This window comes from Oenanthe melanoleuca, chromosome 7 (genome assembly GCF_029582105.1).
Source record: "Oenanthe melanoleuca isolate GR-GAL-2019-014 chromosome 7, OMel1.0, whole genome shotgun sequence".
NCBI classification, from domain to species: Eukaryota; Metazoa; Chordata; class Aves; order Passeriformes; family Muscicapidae; genus Oenanthe; species Oenanthe melanoleuca.
In genome coordinates, this window is record NC_079341.1 from 5,390,054 (window position 1) to 5,407,763 (window position 17,710).

The following is a 17,710-nucleotide window of genomic DNA, read 5'->3' on the forward strand; positions in this document are numbered from 1 at the left end:
CAGGGGAGCCGGATCAAGAGGCACCTCAGAGCCCTCAGCAATCCAGCCAGCAGCACACGGGCAGGACACAGCTGGCCCTTCCTGGCTGGGAGAGGGCTGCTGGCCATCTCCAGGGAGCAGGCTCTCAGGGATCCCCGCCCCAGCTCCGGCCTCTGCCCAGCATTAAGGCTTCGGCAGAACCACCAAGGCCAAGGGGCTTTGGGCCACTTTCCCTTGCACACCGCACGCTTGGCCAGCTTGCCCAGCACAAGCACCCTTCTTCCCCTCTTCCCCATTGACCTGAAGACTCTGGGCACCAAAAGAAAGCTCCTGGACTTCTGTGTATAACAACAGCAGTTTATTAATCCTACTAATTCCTAATTTACTAATTTACTAATTTACTAATTTACTAATTTACTAAATTACTAAATTATTTTTAGCAGGCCGAAATAATGTGCATGAAAAGGAGAGCTGGTCCCTGCAGGCTCAGGTGGCCCCAGCAGACACAGCCTCCCACATCAATTCCCCACAGCACTCCAGCAGGAGAGCCGGCCACCGCCAGCCAGGGAAGGCCGTGACTTCCAGAGCCGGCGGAATCGATCTCGCATCTGCTGGAGTCGGGAGGAGGGAACGCTCTGTGCAGCTAGGTTTATGTACAGTGTTTGACGTGCCAGGCATGAGATGGCAGGGCTGATGTCATCTGCCGTGTCCTGAAGGGCTGGAAGAGAGAGAAACAGAGGCACAGTCAGAGCCTGGATCTGCGGGGACATGGGGAGACCCTCCTGACCCGTCCATGCCCCCAGCTCTTGCCACGGAGGCAGCATGAGGCAGCAAGGAGCAGCTGGAAGGTGCTGGCCCCGAATCTCCTTCGCACAGGCCCCTGAAAGGTCTGTGTGCTCTGCCCACGCCGCCCCTGGTGCGCGCAGGGAGCAGAGCCCTCCGCAGCCGGGGCAGGGCACGCAGCTGCCAGCCCGCCGGCCTCACTCACCCCTGCACATCAGCTGGAACTCTCGCTGCTTCTCCTTCAGGACCCGCCCGGCCAGCCCTGGGAACACAGAGCCCGTCACGGCTCTGCCCAGCGGCACAGCTGCCCCAGAGCGGCTCTGCCAGCCCTGCGGCCGCAGCACCTCCTTCCCCTGCAGGGCTCAGCCGGGCCCTGGCCGCACCTGCCGCCCAAGGGCACGGCTGGCACAGGGCGGCAGCAGCCCCGAGGGCAGCCGGGGCTCCGCGGCCCCGGCCCGGATGGCAGCAGCTGCCGGGGCTGGGGCCGAGCTGCGGCGGGGCGGGGAGGGAGCCGGCCGTGTGCTCACCCATGAAGCGGACGGCCGTCTCTCGCAGGGGCTCCTGTGGGCTCTCCAGGTAAGGCAGGGCCTGCCGCAGGTGCTCGGCCGCTCGGGCCCTGTCCTCTGCCAGCTGCGGAGAGCGGCGGGAGGGAAGGGTCGGGGCGGGCTCTGCCCCTTGGCCCCGGGCTCCCCTGCCCGCACAGCCCCGAGGGGGGCAGAGGGCCCGGCGAGCCGCGGTGCAGCCCCACAGCAGAGCCCGGCTGGGTCGGGGCTCCATCAGCTCCTGCCTTGGGGCCACAGGAGCCTGGAGAAGAGCCCGCGTGGGGCACAGCCCAGGGAAGGGAGCAGCGTGTGGGGCACAGGCTGGTGCCCCTGGGTGCAGCACTGGGCAGGGGCCACAGCTGCCAGCCCCGCAGACTGGGCACCGTGGGCAGGGGCTTCTCCCGGCTGGGGCTGGGGCTGGGGCTTGCAGGCTGTTCTTACCAAGCACTCGCCAAACCTCCACATCTGATCTGTCATCACCAGGTGTTCCAGGTCCCTACTCCTGAGGAAGCTTACTGCAGCAAGCAGCGTTTCCCGAGAGGCCTGCAGAGAGCCAGAGATGCACGGCAGCCCAGGGCACAGGAGCTGCCTCCCTGTGCCAAGGCCAGGAGGAGAATGGGGCCCATGCGGTGCCCGGGTGCAGGGAGAGAGCTGAGCGTGGGGACACCAGCGCCCAGGAGTCCTCACCTGTGCCACGCGCGTGTTCTCATTGTGGCAGTGGAAGAAGAGCGGGAGCAGGCTCTTGCTCACAAGCATCTTGAGACGTTTTTTCCCCTTTTCTTCCACCAACCTCATCACCTCTTGGAAGAGGCGAATGGAGAGCAGCTGCACATGGCGGTTGTCCTGTTGGAAGGGAAGCAGAACCCCTCCACATCAGCTGCTCCAGGCCCCCCTGTGCACAGGCCCAGACATCCATGTGACACCACACTTGGGGGCAGCACCCAGTGGCCGTGGCTGGGGGCACAGAGCCTTACGCTGTCCAAGAGCGGCCAGAGCGCGGCAGCCAGCCGCAGGGCGATGGGGCTGGGTATGGCGAGGTCTCTGTGCAGCAGCAGAGCGCTGAGCACGCCGCCGGTCATCTGAACGATGACTTCATCTGCATCCCGCAGCAGGTCCGCAAGGCTGTCAGTCAGGCTGTGCATTCTTTGGTTCTGCATGGAACACAAGGCTGGCAACCCCAGGCTGCTGCTGCTGCCATGGAGCCCAGGGGCCGCAGGCCTGTCCTGGAGCACTCGGGCAGCTGGGCAGCAATGCAGGAGAGCTGGGAGCAGCTGCCACGGCTCCCGAAGCCCAGCTAAGCACAAGGGGTTGCTTTCCCCAGCCCCACGCTGCCAGCACAGCTTCAGTCACTGCCTCCTTCTCACCATCGAGGGGTCCCTGCTGAGCACCACGAGGCCTCTGAGTGCCAGGCGACGCATCTCCCTGGACTCGCTTTGCAGGTGCCTGGCCATGATCTCCAGGATGCTGTCACCCCATTGACTCAAGTACAGGAACTCCAGGACCTGGAAGGCACAAAGCAGTGCCCGGGGTGCCCAGCTGGCAGGAGCTCAGAGCTGCCCAGGGCTGGGCCAAGGCAGCAGCACAGGGCACGGGCATGGTGCCAGAGGGCTGCAGCTGTGAGAGGGCAGAGAGGTGGGAGTCAGCTCAGCGGGGCAGCGCTGGCCATGGGGCTCACCTCCACAAGGAAGGCCATGGCGGGCAGTTCCCAGTCTGAAATGCCTTGCCTGAGTAGCTCCAAGAGGCAGGATATGATGCGTGGACACCAAACCACAGAGCCCTGGCGTATCTCACTGGTGGGGGAAAAGACACCATTGCCCCTGAGCTGGGTGGGCAAAGCTCTGCCAGGGCTGACTCCCAGAGGCCAGGTCTGTTCCTGAGCAGCCCGTGGGCGCTTTGAGAGGTGGCTGTTCCTGGGCACCCTCCTCTCCCAGCCTTTTCCAGTCTGCTCTTCATTGTCTTTGTGACAAGCCCTCTCACCCATGAGCATGAGAACTGTGTGGGGCACCCCGGGCAGAAATGGCAGCGGCAGCATAGAGAAGGGGGTCTCACCTGGCCAGCAGACCCATGGCATAGTGGTGGGTGTCTGCACACAGCAGCGTGTCCCAGCCATTCTTGCGTTCCATGGCCAACACCACAGGCTCACACTCGACTCGGCAGAGCAGGACCTTCAGGGTCTGCACTGCAAACCTGTGTGCAGAGCAAAGCCCAGGTCACGCTGGCAGCCCTGGCTCCCGCTTGGGGGCATGGGAGGGATGGGGAGACTGGCAGGTCTGGGATGGAGCACCTTTGGGGGTTGGTGGCAAGGCCGAGTTGCTTCTGGCATCCCTTCCAGAAGGTATCAACCTCCTCTGGTGTATACAGCGTGCTGATGTAAGCTTGGAAGAGCAGATGCAGCAAGAGATGGGGGAAATACTCCAACACTATAGGTGGGCACCAGGTCAAGTTGAAGACATTCCACAGTGTCACAGTTGCCTGCAAAAAAGAAAGCAGCCAGAGACAAGAGTAGGTGCCAAGACATCCACGCGGCAGGGCCTGAGCGTGCGAGGGAGAGGCCGGGGGAGACACCGTGGGAGCAGCCGGCCTGGTGCCCCAGGTTTCAGCGCAGTGCCTGAGGCAGGCAGATGTAGTTGTGGGGAGGACAGAGAGCTGGCTGCTGGAGAGGTGGCCTAGGGGCAAGCAGAGGTCAGTTGCAGCAACTCACAGCCAGAGCAAAGACTCCTGTTTTGTCCCCGTCGGAGGTGTATGCATTGTCCACTGGCCAGGCCCTCAGCAGACTGAGGAGGATCAGCAGCGCCGGCTCCGCAGTGCCAGTGGAGGTCAGGATCAGCCCCCACATGGCCGCAGCAGCTCTGTGGGGTCAGAGCTCTGTGTCAGCGCGTCTCGGCCACGGCACCGTGGCCTGGGCTGCTGCAGGGGCCTGCGCTGGCCGTCAGCCCTGCCTCTGCCCACTGGCCCCAGCCGGCAGCGCCCAGCCAGCCCACGGGGCTGCAGCCCTGCGAGGGAGGGAGTGTGGCAGCACACCCAGGGACTGACATGGCAGCACACCCAGGGACTGACATGGCAACACGGCAAACGGAGGGGCCGCAGGGGCCTGGAGCTGTGCGCCTGTGTGGCACTCAGCAGGGACAGGCTCTGCAGGGTAACGGGGGATGAACCCTAAGCCGTCAAGGCAGGTGGGGCTGCCCAAGGTACCTGTCACCCGATGGGGCCCAGCGCAGGAGAGTCATCAGCACATCGTAGGGGTATTTCTTGGTCAGCTCCAGCAGGGTCCTGTCCAGCCTGTGCCCAGCAGACTCATTGGCCGTGAGCCACTTGTGGATGTACCTCACCATGGCTGGCACCTGCAGAAGGCACGGGGAGACATGGAGACCTGCCACAGCAGCAACTTCCCCAGCTTCCCCTGAGAAGTGCTGCCCTTCCCACCGCATTGGGCTGGGCCCCAAAGGCTGAGGGAACCCAGCAGGACCAGCTTGAGGCGCCACAGAATTCCTGGAGTGATCAAGCCATGGCCACAGGCTGCTTACTTGCGTTGGATTGGAGACACCCTTCTCCACAAGCAAATCCAGCATGGCAGCACTGGTCTCAGCACTGAAGAGGTGCAAGTTTGCCGAAGGCCCAGTGCCCACACCGGTGGTCTCTTCCTGCCAAATGCACGTGATGAATTCACAGATCATCTGCATGAGAAGGGCGGGAAGAGAGGGAGAATCCATGGAGTGCTCCAAGCGCTGTGCTGGGCTGATCAGTGACAGCAGGCCCAGCCCAGGTGGGGATGGCTGCAGTACCTGCGCTGCTCTACGGAAGCGGCCACGGGCAGGGTCCTGCTCTTGTGTCCGGTCCATGGCTGCACCTGGCACAGAGCGAGCGCAGCCAGGGCTGAGGGGCTGCGGGAGAGGCCGGAGAGCAGGGCCCAGCCCTGCGTTCCCAGGCAGGGACAGCCTGGGATGCACCAGCCCTGTGGTCCAGCTCTGGCACTCACCCTCCTGCAGCAGCTGGAGCTGCTGCAGCTCTCCAGGCTGCTGTGCTGAGGTAGCTGCAGCCTCGTCCTCCTCCTTCACCCAGGCCAGCTTGGGCACCCTGGGGGGTTTCTGCTCCATGTCTCTGTTTGGAGTTAGGACGGCTTGCAGGAGAGATGCCTTGAAAAAGCTCCAAGATCAAGTGCTGCAGTTGTGCCTTGAAGGCACAGCTGCAACAGAGAAGACTTTGGAAGGCTGAAGGACAGTAAGTCCTGCAGTCTGTCCTCGAGGGCAGCGGCCGCAGGGACGGCAGACGCTTGGGAAATGCTGCGGCTCGCCGAGTCCCGCAGTCTGGCCTCGAGGTCACCTGCACAGTAAGGCTTTGGGAAAGCTCTGGGTCAGCAGGGAACGAGCTGGCTGTGGGGGGACTCCTCACAGCAGCGCTCTCTCCGTCCTGTCCCGACGCGTGCACCGAGCACTGTGGCGTGGCCGTGTCGCCGCCAGCACCTATGTCACCACGTGTCACAAAGGGTCACCCTTGTGCACTGTGCTCTGTTCCGTCCCACGGTGAGCACGGTGCAGTGTGTCACAAAGAGCCCTGGGACACACCCCCACGTGCCCTGGAGACACCCCCACCCCCCAAACTGCCCCAGCTTGCAAGGAAGTCGTTCCCCAAGTGTCGACGACAGCCCAAGAGGAACTTCAGGAGCGGCTCAAACAACAAGCAGATGCTCCTCTGCTCTGCCTGCTCAGGGCAGCAGAAGGAGCCCCCACGGTTGCCGACGCAGCTGCAGCAGGAAGGGCACCGGGGCTTCCACAGGAGCTGCCAGGGCCTCTGTGGGACATGACCCGGTGCTGGGTGGCCGTCACACACGCAGGGCTGTGACACGGACACGGGAGGTGTGGCCCGGGGCACGAATGCTGCTCTGAGCCCTGGGGCCTGGGGGCACTGGAATCAGCAGGTGTGGCAGAGTCCCTGCCAAAGGAGACCTGCCACCCCCGAGCCCTGCCAGTGCTGGTGCCTGCTCCTGCCACAGAGAGCTGTGCCCCGGGGCGCTTCTGTGCCAGAGGACAGCCAAAGCCCACGTGCATTGGTGTCTGTGCTCCTTTCTGCAGTGCCTGTTGGCAGGAGCACCTGGAGCAATTGTTGGCAACACCTGGTCTCTGTCAGATAGCATTGTAGGTGATGAGGTGGCAAAATGATGTTCAGGAAGATGTATGCAGATGGATATCCTGATACTGATTGATGTCTTTTATTTTTCATACCTAAGAGAGTCATCTGTGTGTTGTCGTACATTTTGGGGGAGCTGTGGTTGTACCCAGGGTGGGAGCATCAGTGTGCCTGCAGCAGGGTCGCTGCGGCCCCAGGGGTGTAAGAGTGCTCTGAATATGTACCAGTCAAAGTGCTGGAGGCCTTCCTTTCAGGGTACCCATTCAGGAATCAAAAGTCGCTCAGCTGCTTCAAGCACTGGGTCAAGAATGCAAGGGTTGCAGGTGCAGAATGACAGTCATCCCATTCTGAAATTTAGCCCTCACACTTACTGTGCTTGTGGCCTTTCAGTGAAGATACCCAGAAGGACCAGGGGTAGGTGAAGCCTCTTTGAGGCTTGGCGCTGATGAACACCAGAGATGCCAGTTCTAGCACAGTTCAACCCTGAAGATTCCCCTCATGGTGAAGTTTAGTCCTGGTGACTTTACAAATGCCATTGCCGGAGGGAGCTGATCAGAGGCTACATGCTGCATGACAGACCTCAGCTGCTCTGTGACTTGGCTGGGCACATAGAAAATATAAATACTTGAGGGGCACTTGCCTCAGCAGCACACAAGCTGAGATGGACACCAAAACCCAACACCATATGCACTGAACAAACATCTTATTTTGCCTCACACAGCTCAGTGTCAAAGAAACACACACAAAGCCAAACTCAACATACAGTAACACTTTTCTGCTCAGCTACAATCATTTCACCACTTCCCCCATACTTACACCTACCTACACCTTACTTCACTTCAACCATCTCTTTTAAACAGAATCACCAGCCTTTAACTACTTGTTTGCCTTTAAACGTGGAATCATTGCTGTCTTGTTAATTTTCATTACTTCTCAAACATGTCAAACTTGCTTTTGGGGTTTTCATTTGAATTTCCCAGTTCTCTCCGTGTTGTGGATTGCATTTTCAGCTCTCACCCAAAATGCCTTCCACCTGTGATAGTGACATTGACATCTGATCTGGATGATGGTGGTTGAGCCAGCACAGCTTTCCATTTACACAGTGCACCAGTGTAAGTCAGAGATGCTCAGCCTGTCTTTGCAGAGAATTTTCATGGTAATGCTCTGAGATTAAACTGCAATGATTTCAGGCAATCCAAAAAAACTAGAAGCAAGACAGCTTTTTCCTGGGCTCGTTTGGCTTAAAATGTGAATCTCACAGAGTCGTGTTTAGCTCTTTAATTGGCTTATCAGCATGCCTGTTCTCAGAGCCAGCCAGAAATTGGTTTTGCCAGGCACAGAGGAAGCTCTTAGCAACTTCTTCTAGAAAATCACTTCCATGGCTGGCTCTTTCCCTCCTCACCAAAAATCAATTAATGCAAAACCAGCACAAGTGGATACGGTGCTCATACATTTGGGGACAGGCAACCCAAGCCATGTGACATGACGCTGCTGTGCCAGCTCCCCTCTGCCTGGGACACACACTAGCAGACAGAAAGGAGAACACAGTGAAGTTCCTCTTGCATCACCCTTAGCAATTTATTATCCCATCTGACTTCCAGCTCTGATAATGACCTGTGAATGCCCCACAGCACCATGGCCTGAGCTGGGGGAAGGCTGGAGCCCTGGGGCTCATGCTGTGCCATGATGCCAGCCACCTCACGGCTTTCTGCTTCAGCTGCCCCTTTTCCAAGGACTGGTGGTGACTTCATCTGTGGAAGCTAGGTGCCACCAGCTGGGGGACAGAACAATAACAAAATTAAGCAAAGCACTCCTTTTCCCACACATCTTGGGGAGGACAAGTTCACCTCCCAGCACGGGCTCTAGACCAGAGTGAGCAATTCAAAGGCCATCACTGGCACCCACAGTATAGAGGTCAGCTCAGCAGGGGTTGTGAGCACAGGGGAGACCCCAAATCCCACACTCTTGGTATAGACAGACAGCCTGTGACAGTAAAGGCAGCCTTGCAACCCAGGATGAGAGTCTGTCCCGATGTGAAATACAACATAGCTTGGTAGCTTGGTCAGATCTTCAAAATGGTCTGAAAAGGCACTTCACTCTCCATCTGGGGATGGAGAATATATCTGGAAAAAACCTTAGGAAGGGAATGTTTAGAAGAGGTTCAGCAGCAAGCAGAGGCTGTACAGCAGCGGCACAGCGCCCCTCCGTGGCAGAAGCGGCAGTCTGCATGCTAAGGTCAGCACCGAGACATCCCGTGTAGCACACACCGCCAGGGGATCCCAGACCAGTCCAGGGCCATGGCACACCCAGTGCCCCGGTTCAAGCAGACAGGGCTCTCTGCTCCTCCTGCCCAGCCCCAGCTGAGGCTCTGGCTGGCAGCTGCCCAGCCAGCGGGCTGTTGGGATACAGCCGGCAGAACCGCCCCAGCGTCCAGATGGGGAAGATGTTGCGGTACGCGGTGTAACTGATGGCACACGACTTGTTGAACACCCCAGCAATGTTCTCCTGGGAGACAAGCAGAGAGCACAATGGTGTGAGTGACAGGGGACTGCTGCATGCACCTTGGAAAGGCTAAAGATGTACCTGAGGCCAGTCCCCGTTGGGCAGCTGCTTATCCATCAACACTTTAATGCCCCTTTCCAGCACACTGATGTCAGGGTACCTGTAAAGCACAGGGGAAATGTAAGTATCTTTATCCAAACAACCTGCAAACCCTTATCCACGTGCCTGGGGAACTCAACCACTCCCACACTGCTCTGAGCTTGCCCCAGGCATGCTGAGTGCTTTGGGAAGCACTCCCAGCAACCCCACAACCCCAGACACTAGATATTAAGAATATGGCACCATTTTCCCAGGCTGGAGGCCTGAAGTCATGATCAGAAGCTTTTCTTTGCACTGGGTCACACCAGCCGGGTCCAAGGCCACCCAAGACAGCTTGCCTCTCTTCTCCCTGAGCACCGGGGCCAGGTGGGGCTGCTCTTACCTGACAGCCATGAGCCCAAGCAGGGCCCAGCAGGTGTTGTGAATCTGGGACTCAGCACTCTGCACGTACGTGCGCTGCTCGCAGGACTCAAAATCCTCTCCCCACCCACCATCTGTCATCTGCTTGGAGATGAGGAATTGGCAGGCCTGGGCCACCTCTGGGCAGACAGTCCTGCAGGGATGAGGGTGAGAATCAGCACAGTGGGAACAGAGAGTGTTTGGATGCCCACAGTTCTCAGCTGCAAAGAGATGCAGTGCCCGTGGCCGGGACTGCTCCAAGAGTTTGAAGGTCATATGGCCCTGGCCATATTGCAGGCACAGGATTTGGGAGGAGCAGTCCCTGAGGCAGGAGAGTCCATGCACAGCCTGGGCATCCATCCAGCCCCACCTCAGAGTCCTACCCAAGCCCAGGAGGTCAGCAGGGGCAGGGCACCCAGACATCCCCTTCTCACCCGCTGTGGTATGTGTGCTGCATGCTGGCAAACGCCTCCAGACCAAACCAGGTGCCATAGGTGAAACAAACCCCCCAGCTCCTAGGAAGAAGGGGAGAGCAGCACTGTCAGGGGTGTGAGGCCCCAGGGAGAGGCAGGTGCAACACAGCTGTGTTCACAGAAGGGCAGAGCCAGGCACAGAGCTGCAGCCTGCCTTCCCCTATGGCCCAATCATGCCCAGTCCCACCAGCACCTGCTCCCAGCTAACTCAAGTGTCAGCAGAAGTGGGACCACGGGGGCTGGAGCCACCCCAAACTTCTCTGGGTCTTGTGCAACACACAAGGTACCTGTTCTACCTGGGCTGGAGCAGAGTAACTGCGAGCAAAGCACAACAGCTAGAGCAGGATCAGCCCCTACTTTCCCTCCCACCTGCCATCCAGGAATGCTTGCCATGATGATCCCTCTCACACTGGGGCAGCCAGAAGAAAACTGACTGCTGGGAACACGGCTTACCCTTCCCAGGACCCATCCGCTCGTTGCTTCTTGCGACAGAAATCCAGGCCCTTCTGCAGAGTCTCCCTGGACAGGAAAGAAATCACCCACTTCAGAAGCAGCTCAAACTCAGTGTGTGCTTCACTGGGGCCTCTATCAGCCCCTCTGAAGCTTTGATGGGTCCCCATATTGGAGGGCACAAGAGACAAGAGCATGCAGACAGGCACTACATTGCTCAGGAAGCCATGGCAGGCAGCCTGGGACAGTGAGCCTGTCTTCTCCCCTGCCCAGCTCTCATCTCTGTGCCTCACCTGATCTCCAGGGCTCGGTGCTCAGGGAACTGGCTCTGGAAGTGTCTCAGTGCCTGCATGACAGCTGATGTACATTCCACGTACGTGTAGTCAATCATGATGTCACCTGCCAGCAGGCAGTGGCTATCAGTGCCACAGCCCCTGTGTGAGCAAGCTTCCAGGCCAGCTGCTGCCAGCCTGTCCCTCAGACCCAGGGCACTCTGATCCCCTGTCTGGCACCCACTGGGCATGGTGAGCCCAGGCCACTTTGCCCCTTCACAGTGGGCAGGACAACCACCCCCACAGCTCCCCTTACCAAACACCTCCGAGGGGTTCAGCAGCTCCAGCAGGTGGCCTCCTCGCTTGGTTTCATAAGTGGCAAAGCCTCCATCCGAGTTCCTCATGCTCAGCAACTGCCCAGACAAGCAGACAGGGAGTGGGACAACCTCATGAGCAGTACTACTCCAGTGTACAGCTGTGAGGACAAACTCAGACCTGCAGGTCTACGGGGCTGACAAAAATCCCAGGTCCCAAACCACCATGACAGGCAGGCCCAATTCAGGCCATCACATGACATCAGGTCACACAGGCAGCTCTGAATCACAGTGAAGTGTTGCCACACCATGCCTCATACTAGCTCAGATCTAACCAGATCTAATACCAGATCTAATAATTCCTTGGGCCTTGGCTTCTCTCACAGTCCTGCATGTCCCTTGGCCTGATGTTTGCAGCTCTTACCACATTCACAGCATCAAAGAGGCGCTCAGCAGGCACAGGCTTGGCTATGAAGGGGCACTTCTCCTGCATCAGCATAACTGCCTTCAGCCCCTCCGCCGTGCAATCTGCCACAATCCAGCCACAGTCCCGCGTGCTGAAGGGGAAGCCGCCCTGCAAAAGGATCAGGTGGGCTTAGGGAGCAGAACCACTTTCCCTCACCCACTCTATTCTTGGAAGAGATCAGGTACTGCCCCTGGTTCCTCTTCCCTCTGCCCAAATCCCTGTCCCAGTCATGCATCCCTAAGAGACCAGTGCCAGCCATCATACCTTGTTCATATGGCGATAATACTTCTGGTAGTCGGGTGGGTTCTCTGGGATCTGCAGGACACAAGAAACAAGTGAGGGCAGCCTGGAGGTACCTGGCTGCAGGACCATGGGCTGAAACCACTGCAGATGCAGAACCATGTGGAAGTGGACAGTACCTGCCTTCCACTGAGGGAATTAGACAGGAAAGAGTTCAGCTCTGGAACAGGGAGAAATCACCTTTTGGCCTGGTTTCAGCAAGTGTTGCTAAAGTCCCCTTTGGGAGCTTGCCTGCCAGGGAACCATCTGCTTTCAGTGCTCCCACGGGCAGCACCATGAACAAGACCTGTGACTGCATATGCACCAAGCTGCTGGTGAAAGTGACCCTCACTTTGAGCCACTGCTGGCCTGGCCAGCAGAAGCTAAGCTCATACACTCACTATCCAGTGATCCTGGGTTTCCCAGAGGGGTGCCTCAAATGTCTAGGTACCAGACAAGATGAAGGGCAAATAAACCTAAGCTTTAAGTTTTCCAGCATCTCTAAGCTCAGGCAGACAACCCAAGCATCCCTGGACCTTTTCAAGGCCCTTTCAAAGCTTCAAAGATGGCTCCCTGAAAACAGGGAGTAGAAAACAGGAGGCCGGGTCTGGGACTTTGCTAGTCAGCCCTTCAGAATCACTCTTCAGAAGGCAAGATGCATCCAACAGGGTTCTGAGCAACAGCCAAGCCTGCACAGGCAGTGTGTGAGACACCACTGACCAGCTCTGCTCACCTGGGAGAACTGGAGGAACCCATGGGCATTCTGGAGGCAGGAGGTGAATTCAGGCATCTCCTGGGCTTCTGCCTAGAAACAGAGATGCACAGTAAGCAGTCGGCAGGGGGCTGTAGCCAGACATGTTTTCCCAGCTCAGCCACAGGATGCCAGGCGAGAATGATGCTCCAAGGGGGTGCACAGCAGGAGCTCTGGTATTTGGGGACTCATAAGCAGAGATCATTTTCCCATAGCAGCATGTAGCACTGAAGGGTGCATTACCTCCAAGAAGGCTTGGACAGCAAAAGCAGTATCCCAGAGCTGGGATCCATTTGTGCCCTGGAAGAGAGAAAATAGATAGTGAGAGGAAGGTGCTAGCAGCAGCCTGACCCACTGTGGGGACTATGGGACAGCACATCCCTCCCACACTGCCCCCTATAGCTCCCTCCTTTGTCACCCTGCATCACACCTGGCATGCTGGTACAGAGAACAGACACAGCAGGTCAAGGGACAGCAAGGGAACACGAAATAAGACAGCTGCTTCAGTCTGCTCTGTGCACAGCCAAGGCAGGAGAAGTGGCTAACATTAAGGACCAGCAGGACACAATGGCTCTGAGAGAAGCAGAGCTCAGCCCATATGCAGGATGAGGCTTTCTCCTGCCCTTCTCCCAGGACTCATGAGGATGGAGGGAACAGACGCCTCTCAGCTCCCAGCCACAGGGAAGCAAACTAGCAGGACAGACAGTACTCCCTCCTGGCACAGCTGGGAGAAGTGGCACTGAAAAGGCCACCAGGCACCAGAGGTGAGATGCCAGGGGCTCAGGCCTGGGATGAACACTCTATCCCATTACTCCATGGGCTGCCCCAGCACACCAGGGTCCCTTCAGTCACAGGTGAACTCCTACAGCATTTCACCTGCATCTTCATGCCGTCGAGGCCCAGCCTGTGGGAGGAGAGAGCACAGTGCTGTAGCACAGGCACAGTGGGAGCACCAGGAGGCAAGCTGGGAGCCATGGTGTGCTGTGCCAGATGGGACACACTCAGCCCTTACCAAAGATAGTCAGGGATCCTGGAAACATGCTCCTGAAAAGCTGGGGAGTCTTTCCCTTCCACGAACCACCGAACCAGCATGTTGATTGTCTTGGAGATCTGCCAAGAGGAGTATTGTCACTGCTCTGGATAGAGCTTCTTCCAACCCCAGAGACATAAATCTCCCCCCTCCTCAAAGCCACCCAGAAATTGTCTTGGCCTTGATCCCAATGGTTCCACCTGTGGCATCACCCAGCACAGCTGAGTTAGTAGGGCAGGTGCCATAAGATTACTCCAGAGCTTCCTCTCAGATCACCTCCCTGGATCTCAAGGAGAGCTACTCCTCACCAGGGCCACAGCTGTCCTCCTGCGCTCTGCATCTCCTGTGCCCTGTTAGCTTTAAGCTCTTGAGCATCAGGAGCAGCAGGAGTTGAGCAAGTGATTATTACATGCCACAACTGCACAAGCTGGTCTTTAAAGAACTAGGGGTGGGATATGAAAGGATTAACAGCAAGTGTCCTACTGGGCCAATGCTGATGCACTTGGTGAATCTGTCATCAGCCTTGATGTGGTCGTACAGCTCTGTGACGGCTCGCTGCCGCAGGTGAGTGCTGTGGTGAGCTTCATACATGTTCATGATGGCTACAGAAAAAGAAAGGGACATGCAATGAAAAAAAACTCCTACCTGTGCAGCCAGATTCACTTGCTGTGGCAGGCTGCACCCCAACTCATACAACTGGTTAAGTACCAGGACAAAGCAAAGCTCTGCCCCAGAGTGGCCTGAGGACATGGGCACAAGGCCCTGCTGCTCTCAGGGAGGGAGAACCACATGGATCACAGAATTCCTGTCTCCATCCCAGCTGCAGGGTATACCCCAGTAGCTGGTAGTAGACCCTAAAGGGCTCTGAGGGTACCAGGCAGCTTCAGCATTCCTCACAGCAGCTCTGCACTCACCATAGGCAGCACCCAGCAGCCAGCTGTGTGGGGTGTACACATCACAGGCAGCTACATTGTTCCTCTGTGCTGGCCAGTCTATGCTGGCGTAGTCCTGCACATACAGCTCCTGGCAAGAGACAGCAAAGGGCAGCCTGGCCAGCCAGGAGCAAGCAGCTGGGCCAGTTACTGCCAGGAGCTGGCTCACAAGGGCATGGCCAGCACAGCAGGTGGCCAGGGAGCCATGTACCCCGTCCAGCAGCATCAGCTCCTTCCTTACCTGCCGCAAGCTCCGTATGAGCTCGTCCTCTTCTGCTGACAGACGCTTAGCGTAGCAGTAGCTCATGGGGAGGTAAACCTGGCGGCAGTGACACCAGAGCCGTGACGGGTGGGCTGGAAACCACGTGGGGAGCAGCCTGGGTGGAACAGTGAAAGTGCTGCTGGGTGGAACAGTGAAGGCCAAGGGCTACTGGAGAGATGTTCAGAATGCCCAGAGCAGGGCAGGCCTCTCCCTGTCCCCTGTACTAGGGGATATACACACAGCCTGGCCCTGCTCAGATTCTGCCTCCAACAGGGATCCTCCCTCCTGACACCACTCCCAGCCCAGGGAGGACCTCGAGCTCAAGGAAGAAGGAGAGAAGCCAGTCAGTCACATGGGACATTGAAAGCAGAAGCCTGGACTAACAGTTAATGGCATTTGCTGACAAAGCACCAGCAACCCTTGGTATTGTGCAGCCCCCAATTTCCTCCAGGGATAGTGTCAGACAGTTTCCCTCTCTGACATCCAGCAGCTCTCTGAGTATTCAGACAGGGTACAAGCAAGGTTTTAGGGCTGGCAGCCTTACATGTGGCTGTCCCCTCCTGCTACGGTCCAGTTCTGGCTGCTGGAAGATACTGGTGGCAGGCAGGGAGCACATGAATGTATTAAGGACTCTGTGGGAAATGCTAACAGGGCTGCACTCTGGCATCTCCCTTGGATGCAGTGTCCAGTGCTATCCACCTGGCCTGCTGCTGGCTCCCAGCTAACAAGCAGCCTGAGCACCTCTAGTTCCTGGCTGTAGCTGGAGTTATCCCAGTGCCTGGGACAGTTCTGGGTCGAGGCTGGTGGCAGGACTGACACTAGCTCCTGTCTCGAGGGGGGCACGTACCACATCTCTGGGAGAAGCGTGTTCATTCCCTCCCAGCTGTAAACGTTCAAGACAGCCAGCCAAAACTTGCCCCAGGAAGGGATTCCCACAGCACCTCCTGCACAGAACAGTATCAGCTTTCAGGGTTAACACAGCCATGCCAGCTCCCAACTTTCTTCCCCATCGCAAGGCCCCCTTCTCCCCAAGTTTGGGAGCACACTCCTCAGGCTGGGATACATGTCCCAAAACAGGGCAAGCAGGTAATGGTACAAAAATGCAACACAGCTTCCCATCATTAATTAAAAATGAAGTTGCCATAAAGAACAACAATTCTTCCACTACATGGCAGCCCCCAGTGTTCTCTGCAGCCCTCATGTCTGACCAGTCCTCTCTCACCAGGGTACCAGTCTCATGGCCGACCTTTGCTGTGCAGGTTGACACGGGCTCGTACAACATCAGGGTCATCTGGTCCAACCCCCAGGATCCTCAAGGCTACGTAGTTGAGGGCTGTGCCAAACACTGTTGATTTGTCTTCCACATGTCTGTCAGGAGCATATACAGAAACACCAGATCCATTAATCAGCTATTGTCATTAGCCAGACACAAGTGGGATGCCAGGGGTGACTTTGGAAAAGAGGGACCTGACTAATACAGGAAGAAGCATTGCTCTGCACTACTATCATGTCACACATGGAATACAGTGCCCCAGAAATGTGGCCAGACTTGGTGCTACAGCCAGCTCTGTGACAAACAGTATACCTGCAGTGCTGCACAAGCAAGTCCAACCACCCACAGCTATCACAGGTGCTGAGTCCCCCTCCCCAAGTGGGCAGATCTGACAGCAGCTCCAAGTCCTGGACCCTGGAGCTGCCATCACTCAAAGAAGCATCTTTGCTACTCACAAGCCCCAGCCTCCATCCGGGAGCTGCACAGAGCGCAGGTAGCGTATCATCTCCTTCCGGAACCCCTCGGGCAGCTGGATTTTGGCCGTGTGGCAGGTGATGAGGAGACCTGGAAGACCAGACAGGCCGGCACTGTAGACATAGAGAGCCAACCCAAGGCCCTCACCCCTGGGCAGGTGCCAGGCTTACCTGGCAGCAGGAACAGCGGCCCGCCGTAGTCGCCCGCCCAGTGCCCATCCTCGGCCTGCAGCACTGCGTAGAACCGCATCCCGTTGCGGGCCGCCTCCCGGGCCGAGCCGGCCGCCGGCAGCGCCCGCAGCGTCGCGCCCTGCGGGGAGACAGCGGCACCTCAGCGGTGCGCCCCGGGCACGGCCCCGCCAGGCCAGCACGGCCCGCCAGCCCGGCCCGGACCCCCGCACCGTGTCCAGCCCGAGGCTGTGCTGCTCCAGCGCTGTCTGCGCTCGCCGCTCCCCGCCATCGCCATCGCCGCCGCCGTCGCCCAGGTAGTGCCAGCGCTGCCGCCCACCCTCGCAGCGCAGCCGCCAGGCCGGCAGCTCCGTGGCTGCCGCCGAGCGCCAAGGGCCGCCACGCCGCCGAACCGCCCTGCCGGACACGGGCACCGTGAGCCGCGGCCGCCACCCCGCTGTGCCCCCCGGGACCCCGCCGCTCCCGCTCCTACAGCCGGGATCCATCCCCTGCCCCCCGCCACCGCCCCGAGCCCACCGCCGGGATCCACCCCCTGACCCCCGCCACCGCCCCGAGCCCACCGCCGGGACCCACGAGCCTCCCGCCGCCATCGCCGCTCCCGCTGGCAGCGCTGGGGCCGCGCCGGCTGGGCCCACATCGCCTCACGGGCGGCAGCCAATGGGGCCGCGGGCTGCCACCAAGGCCGGCCCCTGTCCCGCCCCGCCCGGCCCCCTCACAGTCCCAGTCCCGCCCCGGCCCGGCCCCCTCACAGTCCCAGTCCCGCCCCGGCCCGGCTCCCTGACAGTCCCAATCCCGCCCCGCCCGGCCCCCGCGCTATCCCAGTCCCGCCCCTGCCCGGCCCCCGCGCTATCCCAATCCTGCCCCGGCCCGGCCCCCTCACAGTCCCCGTCCCGCCCCGCCCGGCCCCCGCGCTATCCCAATCCTGCCCCGGCCCGGCCCCCGCGCTATCCCAGTCCCGCCCCGCCCGGCCCCCGCGCTATCCCAATCCTGCCCCGGCCCGGCCCCCTCACAGTCCCAGTCCCGTCCCGCCCGGCCCCCTCACAGTCCCCGTCCCGCCCCGCCCGGCCCCCGCGCTATCCCAGTCCCGCCCCGGCCCGGCCCCCGCGCCATCCCCGTCC

The 17,710-nt window shown here is 59.1% G+C and overlaps 2 protein-coding genes across 2 annotated transcripts; both read right to left on the bottom strand.

Moving 5' to 3' along the window:
- Positions 1 to 323: 323 nt before the first annotated feature.
- On the bottom strand, positions 324 to 5,741 carry LOC130255696 (uncharacterized). The gene is made up of 15 exons (XM_056496657.1): positions 5,281 to 5,741; positions 5,087 to 5,151; positions 4,829 to 4,978; positions 4,497 to 4,645; positions 4,006 to 4,153; positions 3,589 to 3,776; positions 3,354 to 3,491; positions 2,980 to 3,094; positions 2,669 to 2,806; positions 2,279 to 2,455; positions 1,992 to 2,147; positions 1,746 to 1,847; positions 1,290 to 1,392; positions 968 to 1,024; positions 324 to 697 (listed from the first exon to the last, which is right to left on the bottom strand). The coding sequence occupies exons 1-15, from the start codon at positions 5,396 to 5,398 to the stop codon at positions 498 to 500; spliced, it is 2,004 nt and encodes a 667-aa protein (XP_056352632.1). The 5' UTR covers positions 5,399 to 5,741; the 3' UTR covers positions 324 to 497.
- Positions 5,742 to 7,981: 2,240 nt separating this feature from the next.
- LSS (lanosterol synthase) lies at positions 7,982 to 17,254 on the bottom strand. The gene is made up of 22 exons (XM_056496105.1): positions 17,166 to 17,254; positions 16,805 to 16,988; positions 16,575 to 16,713; positions 16,386 to 16,494; positions 15,904 to 16,025; positions 15,505 to 15,601; positions 14,637 to 14,772; positions 14,378 to 14,486; positions 13,947 to 14,065; positions 13,446 to 13,543; positions 13,310 to 13,337; positions 12,677 to 12,733; positions 12,416 to 12,487; positions 11,668 to 11,718; positions 11,362 to 11,511; positions 10,940 to 11,036; positions 10,645 to 10,750; positions 10,355 to 10,420; positions 9,863 to 9,943; positions 9,412 to 9,582; positions 9,012 to 9,090; positions 7,982 to 8,933 (listed from the first exon to the last, which is right to left on the bottom strand). Exons 1-22 carry the CDS (start codon positions 17,180 to 17,182, stop codon positions 8,748 to 8,750), a joined length of 2,274 nt encoding a protein of 757 aa, XP_056352080.1. The 5' UTR covers positions 17,183 to 17,254; the 3' UTR covers positions 7,982 to 8,747.
- Positions 17,255 to 17,710: the final 456 nt, after the last annotated feature.

Coding starts and splice junctions, on each gene's coding strand:
- LOC130255696 (XM_056496657.1), bottom strand. CDS start 5,398: ATGGAGCAGAAACCCCCCAGGGTGCCCAAGCTGGCCTGGGTGAAGGAG. Junction 1,393..1,745: donor GGAGGTTTGGCGAGTGCTTG/GTAAGAACAGCC, acceptor CGCTCTCCGCAG/CTGGCAGAGGACAGGGCCCG. Junction 1,025..1,289: donor GACGGCCGTCCGCTTCATGG/GTGAGCACACGG, acceptor CTGTGTTCCCAG/GGCTGGCCGGGCGGGTCCTG.
- LSS (XM_056496105.1), bottom strand. Junction 10,751..10,939: donor GAACCCCTCGGAGGTGTTTG/GTAAGGGGAGCT, acceptor GCCTGCTGGCAG/GTGACATCATGATTGACTAC. Junction 8,934..9,011: donor CCAACGGGGACTGGCCTCAG/GTACATCTTTAG, acceptor CTTGTCTCCCAG/GAGAACATTGCTGGGGTGTT.